A 22,307-nucleotide genomic window follows, 5' to 3' on the forward strand; every position below is an offset into this window, starting at 1 on the left:
TTGAGGATACTTTCAAAGATCTTACCCTTTTTCTGACCTTTTGTTACCTTTAAGCACATGTTTGCTTCTTAAAGCTACACTAGGTAGGATTGAGATTTTGTGCTCGTGGGCTCCCCCTACAGTTGCAGAGTGTAATAAATGTTTCAGGCTGATTAGTTTCTCTTTCTCGTTTTCTGGCTTTCACAGACATATTTGGTCTCTTTCCAGCTTCTGCCAGAGTGTCTGTATGTTAGTTTGTAAGGCTTGAACCAGTAGTCCTTGTAGAACTGTTAGAACTAAAGGTCGGAAAGCAGGTTGCAGTTCTCGCAAGCGTTGGCCGCGGCCGCCTCGGAAAACTTACAGAGTCTGGTTTGAGCTCAGAGGAGCTCCGGCACAGACACGAGAGCACCGCTATTCCTCCTATTACACCTCAATGCAGCGCTGCAGTGAGTTTCAAGCAGTAATTTTACTTCTTTAAAAAGATAAAAAATCAAGGAAATCCTACCTAGTGCTGCTTTAAGTGTAATATGAAACTAAACTAATAATATTTTTTAATGTTCAAAGCTATCAGTGTGGACTCTCAGTATGCAAGCCCCTGTTTACCCAGCTTACTTTAGATTTATATATTTTTTCTCTCATTTCACATAATTTGCCGGGTGTTATCAGGTACAGGGATTGTAAACAGCTTTGGGCCATTAAAGCAGGAGACTGGGAGTGGGAATAAATTTAAAATATAAGCACCACAGATAGCATTTCAGGCCCCCGACAGTTACAGGGTTTTAAAAGGCACTCTAAGGGAGTGACTGCCTCAGGCAGAGCTGCCACCACAGGGTGGGCTTAGAATCAAACCCAAACAAGTGGGACGCTGATTTCAGAGCCCATAAAAAGAAGCGAAAAGGAGTGGGAGATGTTTCCCATCTGAAACATAACCACGTTTTGTTTCCCCACAAAAAAGAACAAATCAGATTATATACTGGGTGTGAAAAAAGCCACAGGCTGCTTGTGCATGTCTGTGTTTCAACAACATGAGTGACTGTGTCAATTTGACGGCTAGGCAGATGCCTGAAATTGATTAGAATGATGAGTAATGTATGAAGTGAGCTGCGCTGTCAGTCAGCTCCTGAGGCGGGGCAGTGCTGTCTGTACTTGATTGGATTGTTTTATTCTGCTCTATTTTTGATTTGGATGAAAAAACAATGCAGGAATGAATCGTCCTTAAATATAAACTTGTCCCTGCTAAAAAAAAAAAAACAAGCCTAGTCAGGTTTACAGGTTTTGCCTAGTATATATTTTTTTCCTGTAAACCTATTTTGTCTCTGAAAATTCACATTAAAATGACAAGAATGCAATTTTTATTAAAATGTATCATGCAATTTTATGACAATTTTAACATGAATAAATATGTTTTTTTACACAAAACTACTGACATTAGGCTGATTTACTACTGTCAAATACAGTTCCTAACTGCAAGACATTTTGCAAGAAAATGCATGTAAATTTGTCATTTTCAGGCAGCAGGGGTGCTGGAAAACTACATTTTGCAGATATTTTCTTGCACTCTTGCTGCCACAAAATGACAATTTTATTTACTGGCAATTAATGTATTTGAAACACTTTTGCCAGTTGAAATGTATGTAATTAATTAATTTAAACTTGCGCTTTTTAACATAATAGTAATTTGTTAGTAATTTGATAGTAATCAGTTTTTTGACAGATTAATTTTTTTTTTAATCTGTAATTTTCTGGCAGAAAAGGCACCAGAAAAATGTCAGTAATAAGGTGGCAACTTACTGTTCCCTAATCTATGAAAAATCCATTTTACTGTTTTTTGGTAACACTTTACAATAAGAGTCACAAATAACAGTACTTATGACAGTAATGCACATTATTAAATGGTTAAGTAACTGATTATTAACTGACAGTAGTTAAGACATAATGATAAAGTGAGAGATCAGTAAAAAAAAAAAAGGTATTGTAATGATTAATAATGCCCCAACGAGTGTTAATTCAAAATTAAGTAGTGTCAATCAATAAAACCGTTATAGTAAAGTGTTTGTATTGTAAACCATTTTTTGTTTGTTTTGTTTAGTTTTTTTTTTTTTTTTTAACCGTTGAAACTATGCTGGTTAAGTGGTAGTTAACTAGATTACCAGTATTGGGTATGTTTTTATAGATGTTTCAGGAGGATGATCTTTCAGGTAAATCAATACAGAATACTTCAGCTACAAACACAAATAAAATAAAACTTTATTTTAACAGTTCACAGAAGGGAAAAAAGTCAAGTAAAGATCTTATTCAAAATTAAAAGGTTCAGCAAAGAGAGTGAGACATTATCACAGACAGACGAACAAATAAGTATAAATAAAGAACAAAAATGCTATCATATAAGCTACTAATTCTAAAGGAGGCTTTTTGGGGGTATTGGAAGGGATTTCTGGGGTATTCCTGAGGTACTGTTAATGGACAATTTCCATGTTTGTTTATTACAGCTGTAATCTGTAGGATAATGTGAAGTTTGGAGGGGTTTGGCTAGGACATGGTGCTGCCCCTTAATATTTGGCCCCTGGAAATGATGCTTTGGTTCCTTGTTGAATACTTAGCCAAAACAACATGTTGTAGTCTCCTTCAATTCATGGTACCCCTGGTGGTTAGGCTCTGTAAAAAGACAGAGAGGGGGGTGTTAGGGGTACAAATTCCTTTCATAATTTTCTTCAAAAGCCTCCTTTAGAAGATGTATAAAGATACATCTTTTAGGAATAATTAGGAATGTTGGCAAATGACTTGTTAAGGCAACAAAAACATTTTCTAAAAAAATCTTTTTCACACTGATCAATATCACTATACACTTACAATCAATCCTTTTATATCAACTATTAATATTCCCTGCCTTTGAATCTCTAGGCTAAATATAAAGCAGCCTAAAAACCCTGATCTGCCTAAAGACCACCTCACCTTTTCTAACAATTTGAGTTTTTGAGATCATGTGATTATTTTCTGAACGTCGCGAATGATGCACACAAATATGCCCACCAGCAGGACACGCTTGAGCATGTAGATAAGAGTAACCATACCAAGCGTCATGTTCTCCTCCACCAGAGGGCGCTCTTCCGGACAGTTCACCACGTTTCCTCTGGCCGCCCCGAGCACGGTCATGATGTCCACCAGGTTGTGCTTGCCCTCCTCTCTGGCCTCCCTCAGCTCCTCCTCCAGTTCCTCCGCTGCCTCGGCCGCCTCGGCAGCCTGCTCGACCTGCTCCTCTGTCAGTGCGCCCTTACCCCTCTGCACCTGTGGAGGCGCCAGAGAGCACAGGGCTCTCAGGCGGCCGTAAGAGTGAAGCTGCGTCACATTGGCGCGCAGGAACAACAGCAGCACGTTCAGGTCGTTGAGGGGGCAGCCCAGCTTCTGCCCGCTGATGAGGCCCAAGGCAGGAAGCACCTCATACAAGGACAGGAAGCTGGTGTCCCAGCAGAAGAGACGCAGCAGACTGAAGATCACCACAGGAGCCAGTAGCACGTACACAGCGCCGTTAGCCACACTAATGACCTGGAAGACCAGCTGGCTGGTCATCTTGCACTGGACCAGCTCCGGCACCCAGGCCTGCTCGCGGAGGAGTCCGGTGCGCACAAAGCAGTTGAACTCGTCCTGCATAAAAGCTGAGAGGTGGAAGTAGACCAGGTAGAGGCAGGAGGCAGACATGAAGGTCAGCAAGAGGAAGCCCCGGAGGAAGAGCATGCTGACCAAGAAGTAGGAGCCGTGCTTGCACTGCATGTATCTCTCCAGTAGGGGGTACTCAAAGTAGCGTTTCCTCTTGGCTCTGGTAAGAGAAAAAAAATATATAGAGAGTAAATATTCTTAGTTATACGTATTACAATATCTTATTTTATCTATCCATGCTTTAGCAGAGCACAGTAACACTAAAATAAATAACCAATCAGCACAATAATTTATCAGTCTACTCATGCTTTAGTAGAATGCAGTATCACTCACATAATTAACTAATCATCACATAATTAAGTGATTTATTCAGTAGACCTCAGCACATTTGATAATGATATTAGGTACTGGGCCTTGCCACAAAAAGGCATAACAATGTTTACCCCTCATCGCAGGGCTTCCAACTGGCATTATTGGACCAGCATGTGCATCCTATACAGCATTTTAACAAATTGAAAACCTCTGGAATATAACCAAGACGAAGATGGATGATCACAAGCCATCAAACCAAACTGAACTGCTTGAATTTTTGCACCAGGAGTGGCATAAAGTTATCCAAAAGCAGTGTGTAAGACTGGTGGAGGAGAATATGCCAAGATGCATGAATGAATGCATGATGTGATTAAAAAACAGGGTTATTCCACCAAATATTGATTTCTGTACTCTTACACTTTATGAACATGAACTTGTTTTATTTGCATTATTTGATTTCTAAAAGCTTGCACCTTTTTTATATATATAAATAAATAAATGCTCTAAATGACAATATTTGTATTTGGAATACAGGAGCAATGTTGCCCGTAGTTTATAGAATAAAACAACAAATTTTAATTTTACATTTTACTCAAACATATACCTATACCTTATCATGTATTCAGGCCAAGGGCGTAGGAGCGGGCTTGATATTGGGGGGGACACATTTGCCAATATGAACCCAAGCCCACCCTATAGTTTCCTAGAACAACATTTGTGGAAATTACTTTAAATTAAAAGTAAATTATTATTATAAGGTGATTTTACAACCTAAACAGGTTACTCCACGTTACAGTTACTGTTGTTAGAAAAAAATATGCATGCAATGTCTGAATTATATACATATAACAAAAATTATCAGTTATCACCTAATATTTAAAATAATATAACAGATTTGGTTATTATTATTATTATTATTATTATTATTATGTATTGGCATGTCAATTCTGTCATATATTTACATTTTCTCCTGCGCTTTTATTTCTTTTTCTACTGAGAGCTCTTCTTAAGATGGTGTCCTTTTATGTAAAAGAATGTAACTTTACGTTTCATAGAGATTTTTCTAAACGTCAGGACATGTGGTCTTACTGTGAACTACAAATGAAAAGAAGTCACGTTACAGCAGTATTTCTCAACCCTGTTCTTACATATTCTACTGCATATTAACACTGTTCTGCATGTTCTTGAGCTTCCTCTGCTTTAAAGGCATTTAATAAAGTGGTGGTATGATGTGTTTAATACACTGCTGGATTTACATGATTAATTTAGGATCCATAGGGGGCTAAAGGATTTTAACAGGTAAACTCAGTAAATGACTGTTTATTAGCTGATCAGCTGGATCAGGTGGAAAACACAGATTTAGGGCAGTGATCAGGGTTAAGAAACTGCTTTAAACTACAAACATAAAGTACTGTACTAAATCCTGGCTATCCTCTACATGCAGCTAGTTAACTAGTTAGTTAAATTCATTTTCGTTCATTATAGCTCACACTAAGTCCTGCAATCCTAAATAATAAACAGTTTGAAAATGAAATAGTGATTAGTTGATCAGGTACAGGTCAAGTTGAACATTACATATATATATTTTTTTCTTTTTCTTTTTTCCCTATCTAATTAATTTAAGTTAAACTAACTCACTAACACAGCTGCAGTTTATTAATCACAGTGGGTTTAAACTGTGTGTTTTTATTCAGAGACGTGTATTTTTAACCAGTTAACAGAAACATATCATCACAGTTTACGTGGTTAGCCTATCGTTACCTTTCTGTTAGAAAAATCTCCGTATATCCATCTCTGTTTTAAAATCAGCTGAAGCGGCTGCAGCCCGATCCCGCTGCTAAATCTCACAGCGAGGGGGCGGGGCTGTAAATGTAGCAAACTGACTCTCCTCCTCCGATTGGTCCGGTCTGTCTCCTCATTAATATTACGGCTGATGTGAGCGAACTGATATCATTTTTGGGGGGGACAAATCCACCTATTTCTAATATTGGGTGGGACGTGTCCCACCCATCCCCCCCGGTTCCTACGCCTATGATTCAGCCTATTTAACAGTTTTTCCCACAATATACTTATCCTTTTTCTCTAATATTGTATTCACTTAATATCATCACTACATTCACACATATAAAGTTTCATTTGATTCCAACAACGTCTTGGTTTTGATCTGTGCATTCATTTTCGTCATTGAGTGTAAATGTTGGTTCTCAATTGATTTGATTAATTATATAAAAAGTGTGCATTATTTAACACTGGGTGTGTTTCACTTTTGATAATCTTTATAAAATCCCTGCCAAACCTCAACTCCCTGCATTCGCTGTTTAACAATTTAACACATTTCTGATAGAATGTCTCCTGTCATGAAGCTGAAACTATGAAGGATTACATGTTTCTGTTGGCAGAAGACAAATGGAAGACCGCCCAAAGCAAAGAATGCCAGCCCACTTGGCTCTCCCCTTTACCTCTGCAGCTCCACCTGGAAGTTCTGTGGGTTCTCTGAGTTTTGTTTGAGGTCCAGGATGCTCTGAGCCAAGCGCACCGAGCGGTTGTAGGACTTGTCCAGCTCATCAATGATGAAGAGCAGGTCCGACCCCAGGCTTGGCATAGCCAGGAACTTCCAGATCAGAGCTGGCAGGTACATCATCATCGACATCATCAGCAAGGAGTAGGGGAACATCTACACAGGAGAATATCAGATCATTTGCTTTACTTAAAGTGAAAGCCTGTAAGATTTGGGGATTTAGAGACCTCTCTGGTGAGAATATGTAATTACACTGAACATGTGGAAGAGTACTTTTAATGAAGGTTAATATAAATAATTTGCAATTACACGTATATATAGGCCTGTCGCAATAACAATATTTCAGGAAGATATATTGTCCCAAAAATTATTGCGATAAACTATAATATTGTCGTTTTAAAGCACCACTATAATTTTTTTTTTTCCTGCTTCTGGGCCCCCAAAGGAGCTTTAAGACACTGTGCCACACTAACAATATACTAGCATAATAATACTTTTACACCATTTTAACGTGAAATTAACTTTTTATTTTTAAGAATAGACATAGTGCTTTCAATATTTTAATATCCTAAAGAATTCAAACAAATAAAGTACAGCCACACTGGGTTCTAAGAAAACTGCACTAAATATTAAACAGACCTTTATAACAAAATAAACTATTTGTTAACAAAAAGTGCAAAAGGATGACATTAAGTAACAAATAACAAGTAATATTTACATTAAATAAACTTTTTTTTGTAAACTCTGAACATAACACTGATTTCCTAACCGATAAATGTCGAAAATGATTGCAGTTAAAAAAATGATTGTACGATAAGTCGATAACATAATTATCGCGACAGGTCTACATGTATATCCAACAAACCTACCAGAGTACTCTGTTTTTAGAATTAATACATTAGATGTTGATTGAATGATCGTGTTATGACACTGATACCATTGATTAGAATATTCTGTCCCCTCCAAACTCAGGATCACTACTCCTTTAAGATTAAAAGACAAAAAATCTCAAGTACTGCTGCTTTAAGGGCCTATATCAAAGAAACCTAAATTTTCCAAAAGTCAAACAAACACCTAGTCAAACACTGAGAAAAAATACATACAAGACAATTCTAAGATATGGACCCTTTAAATAAAAAAAACTAATTTATCTCAGTCACATATTTTATCCCTGAACAGAAATGCAACTTCCAGAGATGCTATAAGATGTTCAAGGAAACAGCCCATTTCAAAGCACAAAAGAGCATGTAAATATGTCTAAAGCATTGTTATGTCTCTTGTTAGCAGTGCTGTGAAGAGACCCCCCACCTTGTGCACCCACAGTGAGCGCTCTTCGAAGTTCCCATTTGTGTCAAACTCGTGGTGCATCAGCGAGTCCCAGCAGTATGTGTCGACATATGCAGCCTGCTTCACTGTGAAGTTGCTGGGAGGGAAACAGCTGATCTGTGGACCTGAAATGACAAAGATGTAAGGTTCTATTAATAAAGCAGGTTTTTAGACTTGTGTTAGCATAATGCATAGAATCATAAAGCAGTAGTTGTTCATTTTTGGTAAAAAAAAAAAAAAAATAGCTGAATTAGTCAATGTTGGCTATTGTAAATTGTTGGCTGTAAAGAGATTTTGGATTTTAGGCACTATATAAATAAAGCATTTGGTAAATAAGGGCCATATCTGCAAAAGCCATATCTGCTGTTACTGCCTATTAAGATAAATATATAATACATAAAATAAATAATCTGGTGCTATAATTTGCATCAGATTATAAAGTGCACTATCAACAAACGTCTATTTTCATATATAGGGAGCAACGGATTATAAAGTGCAATAAGCATCACTAGTAAGGATGCCTACATCGAAGTAAGCAAGGGTGTCGCCATGTTTCCCTTCTAATAGAGAAGCTGGGTGAAGTGCCTACGTAAACAAAATTGTATTTCTTAAAAAATAGTCCTGGCTGTTTATCTACACAAATTTCTCTCTTAAAAACTGTTTATTTGGGTGAGTAAAGCACTTCTATTCATTTACAGTAAGCTTAGATTTCCAATATTTTGTCAATGGATGAGTTTTCAGTAGAGTTTCAGTTCCAGTACAAAAATATTGTAATTTAGTTTAGTAATTTAATTTTTTTTTAAATGAGAAATGGCTGTAATAGCAAAAAAAATGCAGAGCTTGTTTATGAATATAAACAAGTTTATATTCATAAAGTCTTAAGAGTTCAGAAATCTATATTTGGTGGAATATCCCTGGGTTTTAATCACAGTTTTCATTAGTTTTCATCTTGGCATGATCCCCTCCACCAGTCTTACACACTGATTTTGGATAACTTTACGCCACTTCTGGTGCAAACATGTTTTAAGATTTTTTCAGCACTTTAAAATTAGCTTTTAACACTGGCCAGTGTTGCTTTTTAATACAGGTTATAGGTTATAGTCTGTGACACAAGTCATTTTGAATTGGTGCTTCCCAATTGGAAATTATCTGTTTTAAAGCTAACTTGTAGCTTATTTTAGTAAAAATCTATGTTTAAAAAATAAAACAACAGTGGTTATTTAGCACAAGACCACAGATTAACAACTCTAAATTTCTACAGTAAAGAGCCTGTTTCCAGTTAAGAACCCAAAAACATCTCTCTCCAAAGAACCCATTTGGCGTCTCCATTTTTAGTCTGAGTGTAGGTAAAAGATCCCCCTCACACCAGGCAACATATCATCAGTCACTACCATCACTGGCACCTGCTGGAATGGAAAAGGCTGGGTGGGAGAGCAGGGTGGTACTGCTTTTCTAATCCCAGGCTCCATTTCTGGAGCACAGCTGGTAGAAACCACATCAGCTGCAGCAGCGGGAGAAATACCCTGCCTGCTGTTTCTGCTGAGGAGGAGCAGGCCACCAGGAGGCTAGGGTGTGACCCCTCTGGTGAGCAAAAGCCAAGCCCCTGCTTTTTATAGATCGCTTAAACATGGGTGCCTCCCTCCAAAATGTACAGTCAACCCCCCAATTTACTCACCGAACAAGACATTCGCCACAACAGCGTTTATTGCGGACGAGCGCAGAGCACAGAACATGTCTCTACAAATTACAAGATGCAGGTCTGTTTTAAGGCAGAGAGTGGAGGCATGGGAGAAAGCTGAGGCTGGAATGCTTTAGTGGAAAACACTACAGTAAACGCCTAAACAGAAACTGGAGACTAAGTAGAGACTGTAAAATTTAACATCAAAAATATCATGGCTTAATGCTATAGAAAGCAGTATGTGAACTGATAATTAATTGTTACCTCTGGAGACAGCTTGAGAACACCCACATCTGTATAAGATGTGTGGTGTTATCTTGTGATATGCCATTAACATGTTATATGTCGCAAATACATCATACAAAGCATTAATACCCACATTGCACTGGGAGCACAGTGGGAGGTAATGATTGTGACCGGCAGCATCTGGCTAGACCTGTCCATGCAAACAGACAGCAGCAACACTGGCAAAAAATTGCATCCAAATTTAATGCAGAAAGCCTCACAAAAAAAAAAACAAGATGAATTAAACTATACAAATTATACAAAATGTAAATGTTACATTAATTTCCATTGAAAGTTATGAATATTTGTTTTACCTTCCCATGCAAGTTTTTGACAACATGCACTTGTTAATTAAGCTGGTCATATTTAAGTAAGAAAGTTTGACCTTTTTTTGCACTAAATAGAGCTCAACTAGATAATTCTAAATGTTTTTCTTTATAGTTTGGATGACGTTGGTATTAATCTACAATGCAAAACATTTTAACCCTTTCAGACCCTACGTCAACTACAGTGGACAACATATAGATTCTTTTTTCAAATGTTTAATTGCACCGAACACTAAGCAAGACTTGCTTGTTGTCTTTTAGAGTAGATCATAAACCAATGAAGCCAATGAAGCAGTAGCTTATCCCCACCCAATGCACTGGGAAAAAATATCTGCAACTCAGATATTAGGGCATGTCAGCAGTACAGAACAAATGAGGCAAAGTAATTGTTCTCACCTGTGCTTCCCTGTATAAATACCCCTCATTTACTGTTCTCTGAGCCTGGTATTGAATCTAGTTTCTTGGTGTGCTTGATTTTCACTGTAGTACTGTTAACTTCTTTAATAAACTGATTCTAATTAGCATGTGTCTCACCCGTGGCTGGCATTCGTGACAGCTATTCATATATCTTTCTATAACTGGAACATAATTCAGGTCTGAAAGGGTTAAAATAACTTTTGACTGGTACTGTATATATATATATATATATATATATATATATATATATATATATATATATATATATATATATATATATATATATATTTTTTTTTTTTTCTTCTTCTTCTTTGGCCATTCCCAAACATTCCCATAACCAGAATTTGACAAGGAGCCAGACTCTACCAGCCTGTAGCAGACTCTGCTTGCTCTGCATGTCTGCTGCTTTAATTAGCATATCCTCTGGTTAGCCTGAAATAGAGAACTGGGAAAGAGCAGGCTGACTGTAATTACAGACCCTTGTCATCTTTCCACGTCTCTCTTAATCACACTCGTGCCAATTAACATCTGTGTGAGCTGATTGCAGACCAACTCCAGAGGAACTGATTGCAGCGCAGAAGTCAGCTGCCTCCACCCAGCAGACAGCTTCCTCCAGCAGAGAGCTGTGGCAGGAAACTTCTAGAAAGACTGTGTGGCTTTTACATCTAAACCCCTAGTGTCCTCTTAGCCCGGTATAACCTGCCATTCCTACAAAACAAACCACTGTTTATTAGGGGTGGGAATCGATTACTATCTCACGATTCGATTCGATTCCGATTTTGGGGGCCACGATTCGATTCAAAATCGATTTTTGATTCAAAACGATTTGAATTATAAATATTTCTGCTTCTGGCTTATGAATCGTATTGAAAAAAAACCCTCCATAATATACACTGGTCCTGGAGCAAGTAATGTGTTACAAAAACAATAAAATGTGCAGGAATGTGGGTCCTCAGTGACAGAGGAATCACTGGGATATCACAATGACGTTAATGAACAATAAATACATAAATAAATAACACTGCTTTATTACCAGGCTACTAGCGGTGGTGTGTAGGTGACGCTGCTGGGCTGATGTGATGATAGCAGTGGAGCGCTAAAGTTCAGGAGCAGCTGCTGATTAACTAGTTAATTTAAGGTGGTTGTATTTCTTCAGAAAGGGGGCAGGAGGTGGAGAAATTAATTCATATTGTCCATTCCTTAATTCCTCTGTGATGAGGAGCTGAAATTAGCTCTGATTAGCTTATTGTTATTTTTCCGTTCCGCCTTAAATGCTGCAGCCCGCTGCCACCTGTAGCGTTATTTAAGGTGGAACTGGAAAGTTAGCTAGTTAGCTAGCTAACAGTTACTGAAACTAACTACTAGCGATCTTTTTTATGCTTGTTATGAAGCATTCTGCCATAAAACATTGAAACTACACGTTAATCTAAGGTAATATAGTGCTTGTTCTGCCATCTTACCGGTGATTCTCAAACACCTACGCTCTGTGTGTGTCTGGAAGATCTCCAAAGGGACAAGCGCTATCCCCAGGGTTGCCAGGTCCAACAAAAATACCCAGCCCAAAATCAGTCTAAAACCCGCCCCTCAGAATCGATTTTGGGACATTTTAAATCGATTCTGAATCGTAGTAAATGAGAATCAAGATTCTTATGTGAATCGATTTTTTGGCACACCTCTACTGTTTATTCACATTCAGCATAGTGTGAAATTAATACAGTCAGTCGGAAGACATTTAATTACCGGCGCTAGCTTTTTTACAGCTAGCTCAAAGCCAAATTAGCCTCAGTTCTGCGATCCCACGCTATCCCAGCTAAAATCAAAGCTAAAATCAAAGATTTAAAAAAAAGGCACCGTGGCCAGCAGTTACTCACCGACCCAAATTACAGTAACACCTAACTCTTTGACATCAGCTCCAGCCAGCTTAAACTATTGTGCTCTTATCTCCAGAGGTTCAGCGCGTCTCCTTTCACAGTTTTTCAGACTGAGAGATAATTAGCTAGCCGACTCTGAGGCGCTAACAGTTAGCTCTCTCTTACATGAAACGAAAAAATTACTTTTCAGCAGGACTAGACTGTATAATTGTATCTAGAGAGCCCGTGTCTATTTAACTTTCTAACTTTCTTCTAGCTTTCTTTCCAGCCTTCTAAGACAGGAAGCATCCAGCAAAACACAAACATCAGCAATGCTAGTGCTACTTTGCTTGCTTGCTATTTTTTTTTTTTTTACCTTAGCAAAGGGTGAGGGAAAATGGGTACTCAGAAATTGCATGGGTTTTAGTATTGTTTATATTAAAATGATGCTCTGAGTAAAAGCAAAACTGATAGATAATTATTTATCTGTTTGCTACCGCATGAATAAAGGCTGGATTTGACACAAAACACTGGTAAAACATTACCAAACCAGTCTCAGTCAACTTTAAAATTCTAAAGCTAACTGTTTTTTTTTTGTTTGTTTTTTTTTTCTTTCAGAAAATGCTTTGAAATTGTGTAAAATTGTTGGACTCAACTCAGATGTAAAGTCATTGCCAGTTCAATATATACAGTATGAGTACCAGACACATCCTAAATATAGTGTTTTTTTTTTTCATTAATTAAAAAATTTCGTATTGTAGATTAATACTAATGTCACTAAAACTATACTAAGAAAAACGTAAATTATTTAGTAAATAAAAAAAAGTGTTAAACGAGAATATGTTTTATTTTTAAGGATTTTCAATGTAGCATCTCTTGTTTGATGAACAGTTTTGCACATCTTGGCTGGATTTCCTCAGTCAGCTTTATGAGGTAGAGTCACCTGGAATTCAGGCTTTCAGTTAACAGCTGTGCTGAACTTATCAAGAGTTAATAACATCTTGAATTAAATTTCTTGTCCTCTTAATGTGTTTGAGAGCATCAGTTGTAAAGTTGTATACAGTGAAAAGTTCTATTTGAGTAATGTTCTAATCCGTAGTTTGACAAGAAATAAGAAACTAAGAACTAAGAAAAGAAAGAAAAAAATAGAAATGAAGGTCAGTCATTCGGAAAAAAATATCAAGAACTTTGAAAGTATCCTCAAGTGCAGTCACAAAGACCATCAAAAACATTATGATGAAACTGGCCCTCATCAGGACCTCCCCAGAAAACAGAGATTAAAAGTAACCCGTGTTCCGCAGGATAAGTGCATCAGAGTTACCGGCCTCAGAAACCACAAATTAACAGCAGATAAGAGATAAGAGCCACCTTAATGTCTCGCAGCATATTTTTGTATGTCTTTTCTACTTCAGTATAATTTACAATGTAGAAAAAATATATATACCCTATATATTAATTACCACTCATATCACTCTGACATAATGGATGTAGATAAAAGGCTAACCGATGGAGATTTCCCGGGCAAAAGCCAACGACACCAGCAGCAGTGGAAGTCCCACAGACACGAACTTGATGACTTTGTCTAAAGGAAGCTCCAGTTCCAGGTTGCGGACGCTGTTGTCCCCTTTGTCCCGAAGCAGGGCATCAGACAGCACAGCCTGAGCGGCCGTGTTAGCAATGGACATTTCCAAAACTGTGGAGGAGGAGATTGGTTTTGTTTTAGTTAGTTAGCAACTCATAAACAGCGTAGTCTATATATTTTTTAAATTGCTTATACATATTTAAAGGTGTTTTTTAGTTATTTCAGTCTAAAATCACTTAAACAGAAATCACTAAAAGTCATTAGTTCTCCACTAAATCAAGATTTTATCCAGAACTGCATGTTCCAAGCTAAAAGCCAATTAGGAAAATTTAGCTTGATGTAATCCTGCGCACAAATTGTTAAATTGGTAGAGAACCTTTATATCAGATAGAGGTTCTTCAGACCTTTTTTTAACACTCACTTAATTTTTAATACATTTCTATTACAAACATGGTTCTTTATGGCATCCCTCAAGGAACTATCTGAAGCCCCTTAATATTTAAGTTATTTTTTTTTTCAGCACAGTTCTCCTTTAGAATGCTACACACTTCCTCATTGTTTGATAAACCACTAAATTAGTTCATTTATTTGCATCTCATCAAATTATAAATCACTAATTGCCATTCATTCCTACATGAAATACTAAAAATATAATCATTAAAATAAATGTGTTGAAAAGTTCAGTACCTTTAGTGTTCCCGATGCAGTGGCTCCAATAGTGACTTGGTCCTGAGGCTGGCAAAGAGAAGGGGGTGCTGGCGAGAGCTTTAAGTACTGGAGGAGGGCTGAACTGAACTGGAGGCTGTACTGGACAGGGTTAAGGGGTAATTAAAGAGGATATGGAACTCCCTGGAGAAGCCATGGGGCAGGAGCAGCAGTGGAGGGAGAGAGAGACAGAAAAGGACAGCAATTAGACAGAGTTACATAGAGAAAGATTGAGACAGAACGAGAGAGAGAGAGAGAGAGAGAGAGAGAGACTCGAGCAAGGAAGGGCTATAGGGCAGCACGTCCCTAAATTGTGCATCAGGCTGGTGGCGCCCTTCCACTTCAAACACATCTGGCTTCTGTGGCTTTTCCTGCCCCTGTCATTGCCTTCACTATTTATATACCGCCGCCCTGACCAGCTCCACCGCTCCACTGAGCTCCACTGTGCATGTCCATGAGTAAAGTTATTTTAGAGCTGCTCTCTAAGCTTTTGAACAAAAAAAGCCCATCAGCCAACCTGTCAACATGTAGAACTGAATAAACATTATCAATCACATGTTTGGAATGGCTTTCAGTTAACAGCTGTGTTGAACTTGTTGAATTTATTGTCCTCCTAATGTGTTTGAGAGCATCAGTTTTGTCTTCAAGTGCAGTTGCATAGGTCATCAAAAACATTATGATGAAACTGGCTCTAATCAGGAAAGCCCCGCGGAAAGGAAGACCAAGAGTTATCTTTGTTGCACAGGATAAGTTCATCTGCATCATTCTAAGTTTACTACATGATTCCTTATATGTTCTGTCATAATCTGGATGACTTCAGTATTAATTTACAGTGCAGGACAAAAAATAAAAAATAAAACATTTAATGAGATATTGTGTCCAAACTTTTGATTGGTACTATATAGTGGTCTTTAAGTTAGTGCTAAGTCTGCGCCAAATCTGTGTGCCTTTATGGGTCAAAGCTGTTTTGGTTGGTACATGTAGGGCCAACAGCATACTATTCAGGTTGTGATGATGTCTTTTTAAAAATGCATAGATATTTCTGGAAATTAATTTGTCATTAAGGTAGCAAACAGTGCAATAAGATCTCAATGTGTTTAATGGTTTAAAGTGTTTAATGGTTTTATGCACTGTAGAGGGAGAAATATACAAATCTCTTCCAATCTTTCTTTGAGGACCATGGTTTTTATACTTTTCAATAATTTTACCTGCATTTGTTGGCAAACAGCACATTTTTAGCCTGTCTTTTCACTTCTAACCCTCAGCCTTTCTAGATACTGCTTTTGTACCAAATTATGATTTGATTTGAGCTACCAAATCAATTTGAAGTCCAATCATTCCTTAGATTTCTCCTCATGTTAACCCTAAATTGCCCTGTTTCAACTTCTTTTAAAATGTGTTGCAGACCTAAAATAAAGGTATGGATGTATATTAGTTAATGAAATGAAGTTGACTGGACCTAACATACAGCTCTAGAAATTAAGAGACTACTTTTGAATCAGTTTATCTGATTTTTCTGATATATAGATATACATTTCTGATTTATAGATATACATTTGAGTAAAATGAACATTGTTCTTTTATTCTAGAAACTATGGACACTATTTCTCCCAAATTCCAAATTAAATGAGAAATGTCAGAAATAACAAAAAAGATTCAGATCTTTCAGACCTCAAATAATGAATGCAAAGAAAACAAGTTCATGTTCATAAAGTTTTAAGAGTTCAGAAATCAATATTTGGTGGAATAACCCTGGTTTTTAATCACAGTTTTCATGCATCTTGGCATGTTCTTCTCCACCAGTCTTACACACTGCTTTTGGATAACTTTATGCCTTTACTCCTGGTGCAAAAATTCAAGCAGTTCAGCTTGGTTTGATGGCTTGTGATCATCCATCTTCCTCTTGATTAATCAAAAAAACTCATAATTTTTAAGCTATCCCTTTTTTTCCTAGAGCTGTACAATGTATGGTGTTTAAACTGTCTGCAAATTCAGTGTATTTTTTCAGTGCTAGAAGAGTTCTTCGAGGGTTCTTTAGCGAAAGTAAAAGTTTAATACAGAGCAGTAACAGCTCAAAAATATATATTACAATTCTTCCCCTTCACCTGGTAAAATGCTTCCCGTCTGCAATGGGGAGCATCTTGTATATTTCATAAGTTTTTTGCCCCAAAAAGCCCTTTTCAGTACTATATAGAAACCTTCGGCTAGGGGTGTACACATAAATTACCCACACACCAAGAACTGCACAGACCATATGTGCTGAAATAAAGGCCACATGCAGTCTGTAATCTCTGATTATTTAAGGAGGAAATCTGGGCCAAAATTATACTTTGATATTTAAGAGCTGTAATCATCAGCCTGCAAAATATAACCCCCCTTGTGAACCCCACCCTCCCACAACTTAGCTCCACCTACAGCTCTGTACAATTCTGTACGCTTTAAACCTGTACCACACTGTACAAAGTAAAAAAAAATAATAATAAAAGGAAATAAAACTCCTTGTACGGTGTGTCAGTTTGAATACTATTTAATCTGACACACTCAGTAACGTCAAATTCATTTCTTGAAAGAAGTATTTAAATGCATTCTTCACATTAGGTTATGAAATTATAAACCAGTTGGGGTTATGTCGAACCAAAGGGTAATGTCGAACAGTATGAGGCGTCTGTGAGCTGATGTATCAGAACCGAGTCACTGCGCTTTCCACCGAGCGTGCTGTGATGCTACTCGTTAATGCTACATCAGCAGCAGTTTGACGTCACATGTAACGGAGGAGTGTTGGGGGCATCACTAGTGATAGGGGGAGTCCTAATGAGTTGGTTGGCTAGTTGGCCGTGTAAATTGGGAAGAAAATGGGACAAAAATTTAATAAAATGATATATATAAAAATGAAAACATTGTGTTAATTTAATCTTTTAGTAAACCACTGTTCAGTATAAGTATAAGTGAATAAGTGTATAAAATAAAACCAACACTAAACATTATGAATTGTATATGATGTTAAAAGAAAAATCTACATTTTTAAAGTGATGTAATTAAATTTTTAAACACCAGTATTACCCAATGTTACATTAAAAAAGTTATGCTAGTTATGCTATGTGGCGTATAGTATACAATCTATTATAGACTGTTTTTAAAAATAAAAAATTAACTAAAATAAATATACTTTCTGTTTCTTGTTCATTTTTTTCTTCACATGTTTGTGTGTGGACAGTTTAACAGTTATGTGGGTATAGTTCTTTTCTCTACTGAGCCATGGCAATTCATTTTTTCCACTGTATTGAACTTTAATCTGAGACCTATCCATCAATCACTATTTATGCAATTGGTTTGAAGTCTACAGTCTTTTTCTCCTATGTTGGTTTGTGGCCAGAAGAGCACAGGGATTGTTCTTTTTTAAAAAGGACTATTCCTGTTGGAGGTAAACAAATAATTTATCTTATTTTTTAAAGATTAAGAACAGTACTTTTAACTGTATTTAAACTGTTTTAATAGATTTTATTCAATGTATTTTTATTTGTCTGTGAGCTGAATGCCCACAAGTGGGTTAAGAAGAATAAAGTAAATTTTTTTGAAATAGCCAAGTCTGAGTCAAAGTCCTGACATTTATCCAACAGAACGTTGTGGAAGGAACTAGAGCTACAGTTCCTGGGAGGAAACACACTAAAATAAGAGAGCTGAAGCTGTTTTTAGGCAGAAATGGGTTCAAATTCTTCCAAGCTGGTGTGCAGAACTAATCATCAGTTACCAGAAATGTTTTGCAGCAGTTATTGCTGTACAAGGTTGTCACACAAGATACTGACAGGAAAAGCTCACATACTTTTGCCACCCACAGAAATGTAATATTGGATCATTTTCCTCAATACATAATTGACAAGTCTAATATTTTTGTATTTAAAATCTAATTATGTGTTATGTCAAAAAAAAATCGAAAGGCTTCACAAACGTTTAAATTGATCAGCTGACTCTTATCTTCCATCAGTTACAGTCATGTAACGCCTCCAACTGTCACTGCTTTTTAAAAAGGTAAATTTCATGTACTCACAGAGAAAAATATTGGATCCCATGGTCATATTAATATAGAGAAGTGATTAAAAATGAATGTAGGACTCACACTATTCACACTATTCTCTCTAAGAGCTCTGAACAGTGACCGTGTGATGTGCAGAATAAGAAGAGTTGTAAGAAGTGCAAGATATTCAGCATCCACTAAAATCATCTCTTTTAATTATCAAAAATGTTCTATTGAAACACAATAGATTATGACAACGATGTGTACAAACAAAATAAAAATCTCCCCTATCGTCACTTGCTCTGGAAGAACCATAAAAAAAAACAAAACAAACAAAAACACCAAGAAAAAAGGGTAATGAGAAACATATACTTCACAAAGACCAACTCCAATTACATCCAAGAACAGCTTTGTTCAGCTCTAGACATCACATCAGAAACAGGTGCTTTAGTTTGGAGACTGATTTAGCACAAAAAGATGGAGATATCTTCACAGCTTCTGTCCTTCACAGAAAACAGACAGAGAGAGTTCCAGCAGCTGAAACGTTCTGTAAAGACGTTGAGTTTTGTAGAATCGCGTTCGTTCACTTAAAACGACAGTGCTTTGGAGTCGCCTCGATTGAAACGTGTACATCGGCTGCACATGCAAAACATTACAACAACGCAATTCTTGCCAAAGTGGTAAAACAGGTAGAAACTGAAAGACAGCAATTGATGTACAGGTTTGAATCGGGTACAATCAATGCACTGCGTTTCTTCTTCAGTGTTCCTGCAGTGCTTTCTCCAGTAAACATCTTGAGGAAGTCTGTGGTCTGGAAGGAGCCACTGGTTTATTTTATTCTGTTAAAAGAGACGATTCGTGCGCCAGGTTGGCTCCGCCCACGCTTTCCAAGTTTCCCTTTTTTTTTTTTGTCTTGAGAAAGAGAAAAAGTGTGCCTGACTTCTTCAGTGTCTTTCAGCATTGCATCATCTGAGAGTTCCAGACAAAAAACGAGACTCCTCCCATGAGCCACATTGCTGACAGAAAACCTAAACCATAAATATCAAGCAACTGGGCGAAATGCTTTATAGTTTAAGGGATATATGTTGTGCTGTCAGGTCTTTAAAAGTCTTATTTTTTTCAACTTCAAGGTTGGATATGGTTGCCAGCAAAGTCGTTTGCTCTAATATTTCATGCCCAAAAAAGTTTTTGTTTTGTAAAACTGATGTCATGCTTGGGATTCACCTGAAGAACCATGTAGAGATGGTGGAGATGAAGAACTCATGAATCTCTCATTGTTGAATTAAGTTTTGCAAGATTAATTGAGCATATTCATAAATTCTGTCAAATTACAGGATTATAATTTCAGTAATTACTCCACTGTAAAAATGATTTGCTGTAAAAAAAAAAAAATTAACATGGTTGCTTTTAAAGGCATAGCTAGACTTCAGTATAGGATGTTGTTAAATGCCATTGTAAAGCCCTTATAAAACCTTTACACAATTGTAGTTGGCGGCTCATTTACTACATTATTTAACAGAGCACTATTCCTCCACCTTAAAACCAGAATATAAAAATAGTCTCATAAAGTGTGCATCCTAATTGTGTCCTAGCATGTAATGCTAACTTAGTTTTTGACCATGTCGTTTGTTATATAGTTAAGTATACCCAGATCTATGATGCATTGTCAGAACTGGATGGTTTTGGGGTTGGTTTCTGGCACAACACCGATTCTTTTTTTCCTCTGATTTGTTTCCTCTGCTTCAACTTCCTGTAATTGGTCAGAAATTCTGAACCATCTAGAATTTTTTTTTTACACTGCAGACAAACTAGGATAGACCATGGTTCAGTAGACCCAGACTGAGACCACATCTTTAGGTCGGACCAAACTCTTGTCCTTTGGTCTGGACCGTAGTTCACTGCCACTTTTACACCTGCTACTTTGTTTCGGACCCAAAGAAAGCCTATTAATGACATAACAACTGGCTTGTTAAGGGTTAGTAAGGGCTTGACAAAGGTATTATAATGTCCCTTTTATTCTAATTTTACTTGATTACCATATCAAGGATGAACTGGACACGCAGTTGTAAAATAGCAGAACAGTAACAAATATTCTGTTGTTTTATTTTATTATTTGAATAAACTTAAAATTGTAGGCAACAATGAATCATTTTTACAGTGTGTAATTATGAACAGCCTGTTATTTCTTAATCTCTTTTTTTTTTTTCAAAAAGGCCCTCCTGTGTTTAACTGAATAATACGAAGCTCTTAATGGTTTAGTGTAAATTGTGGGAAATGTAAAAAAATAAAATAAAATTAAAAAATTAAAATCATGATGATGTGTCAGGCCAGTGATGTAATTTCCTGTGAGTTACTCCAGTGCCTCGCTGTGATCAAGGCGCATATCTCTCCTTCCAGACAGCTGCCTCCCTCCCTCACTATCTTCCTCCTCCTCTTCCTCTTCGTCCTCCTCCATCCCTTCCTCCTCCTCTTCCTCGTCCTCCTCGTCATCCTCTGTGCCGTCCATGGAATCGTCGGCCCCGGCCAGCATGGCCTGCTGCATAGCCAGGGTGGCCGAGTCAGAGGACAGCGGCTGAAGTCCGTCCAAACCCAAAGGACCTTAAAAAACAGACAAAAATATGGATTAAAGCAAATTTTACTAACATAGCATACAAGTGTGCACATATATATACAATACTAACTTATAATTCTTTCATATTTAGTGTTGCTAAATATGATTTTTCAGTTTCTGCAATAATAGAGGCTATATGTACAGCACCAGTCACACCTTAAATTCATTCTTGTTTTTTTAATAATATTTCAATGTTTTGCGATGTAGATTAATACTTTGATTAATACATATGTAATTATTTAGTAAACAAAAAAGTGTTAAACCAGAAAAATTTAATCCTTTAAATTTTAGATTCTTCAAACTAGCACCTCTTGCTCAGATGACAGCTTTGCACATCTTGGCTGGATTTTCTTTTATAAGGCATTATAAGGTAGAGTCACCTAGAATGGCTTTCAGTTAACAGCTGTGCTGAACCTGTCAAGAGTTAATTACTTGAATTTCTTGCCTCTTAATGTGTTTAAGAGCATTAGTTGTGTTGTAAAGAGGTAGAGTTGGCATACAGTAAATAGCCCTATCTGAGTAAAGTTCTAATCCATATTATTATAAATATTTATAATAATACATATAATTAAAAAAATATCCTTAAGTGCAGTGCACCATCAAAATCACTATGATGAAACTAGCTCTCATCAGGACCACCTCAGCAAAGAAAGACCAATAATTAAACTTCATCAAAGTTACCAGCCTTAGAAACCGCAAGTTACTATTATTTTAATCCCTTCATTCTATTAACATATCATTATTATCAGAGAGACTTTAAATCTAAAGACTTATTATGTTATAAATAATATTATATATATATATATATATATATATATATATATATATATATATATATATATAAAATATTATATAACATAACCTGTTATAAATAATATTCTTATCCTTATCCTTAACTATCACTGTAACACTATTTAGTAATGACTAGAGTTATGTTAGGGTTAGGAAGTGTTTAGATGTAGAAATGCGTGCAGGTTTTTTTTTTTTAAGATCTAATATTATATGTATTTTAAATTCAAATTGCCTTAAATATTAAAAACTGCAGGTGAGGT

At 36.7% G+C, this 22,307-nt stretch overlaps 1 protein-coding gene across 1 annotated transcript in view; it reads right to left on the reverse strand.

Moving 5' to 3' along the window:
• Nucleotides 1-2,202: 2,202 nt before the first annotated feature.
• Nucleotides 2,203-22,307, reverse strand: part of pknox2 (pbx/knotted 1 homeobox 2) — a 149,051-nt gene continuing 128,946 nt past the window's right edge. The window contains exons 12-18 of the mRNA XM_022681362.2: nucleotides 20,997-21,242; nucleotides 14,615-14,734; nucleotides 13,850-14,038; nucleotides 7,772-7,914; nucleotides 6,405-6,619; nucleotides 3,051-3,793; nucleotides 2,203-2,634 (exon numbers count right to left, since the gene is read on the reverse strand). Of these exons, the coding sequence (XP_022537083.2) occupies nucleotides 2,576-2,634; nucleotides 3,051-3,793; nucleotides 6,405-6,619; nucleotides 7,772-7,914; nucleotides 13,850-14,038; nucleotides 14,615-14,734; nucleotides 20,997-21,242 (1,715 nt within the window). The 3' untranslated portion in view covers nucleotides 2,203-2,575. The remainder of the gene's footprint in view (nucleotides 2,635-3,050; nucleotides 3,794-6,404; nucleotides 6,620-7,771; nucleotides 7,915-13,849; nucleotides 14,039-14,614; nucleotides 14,735-20,996; nucleotides 21,243-22,307) is intronic.

The sequence above is a fragment of the Astyanax mexicanus genome, chromosome 20, assembly GCF_023375975.1.
Source record: "Astyanax mexicanus isolate ESR-SI-001 chromosome 20, AstMex3_surface, whole genome shotgun sequence".
Taxonomy (NCBI): domain Eukaryota; kingdom Metazoa; phylum Chordata; class Actinopteri; order Characiformes; family Acestrorhamphidae; genus Astyanax; species Astyanax mexicanus.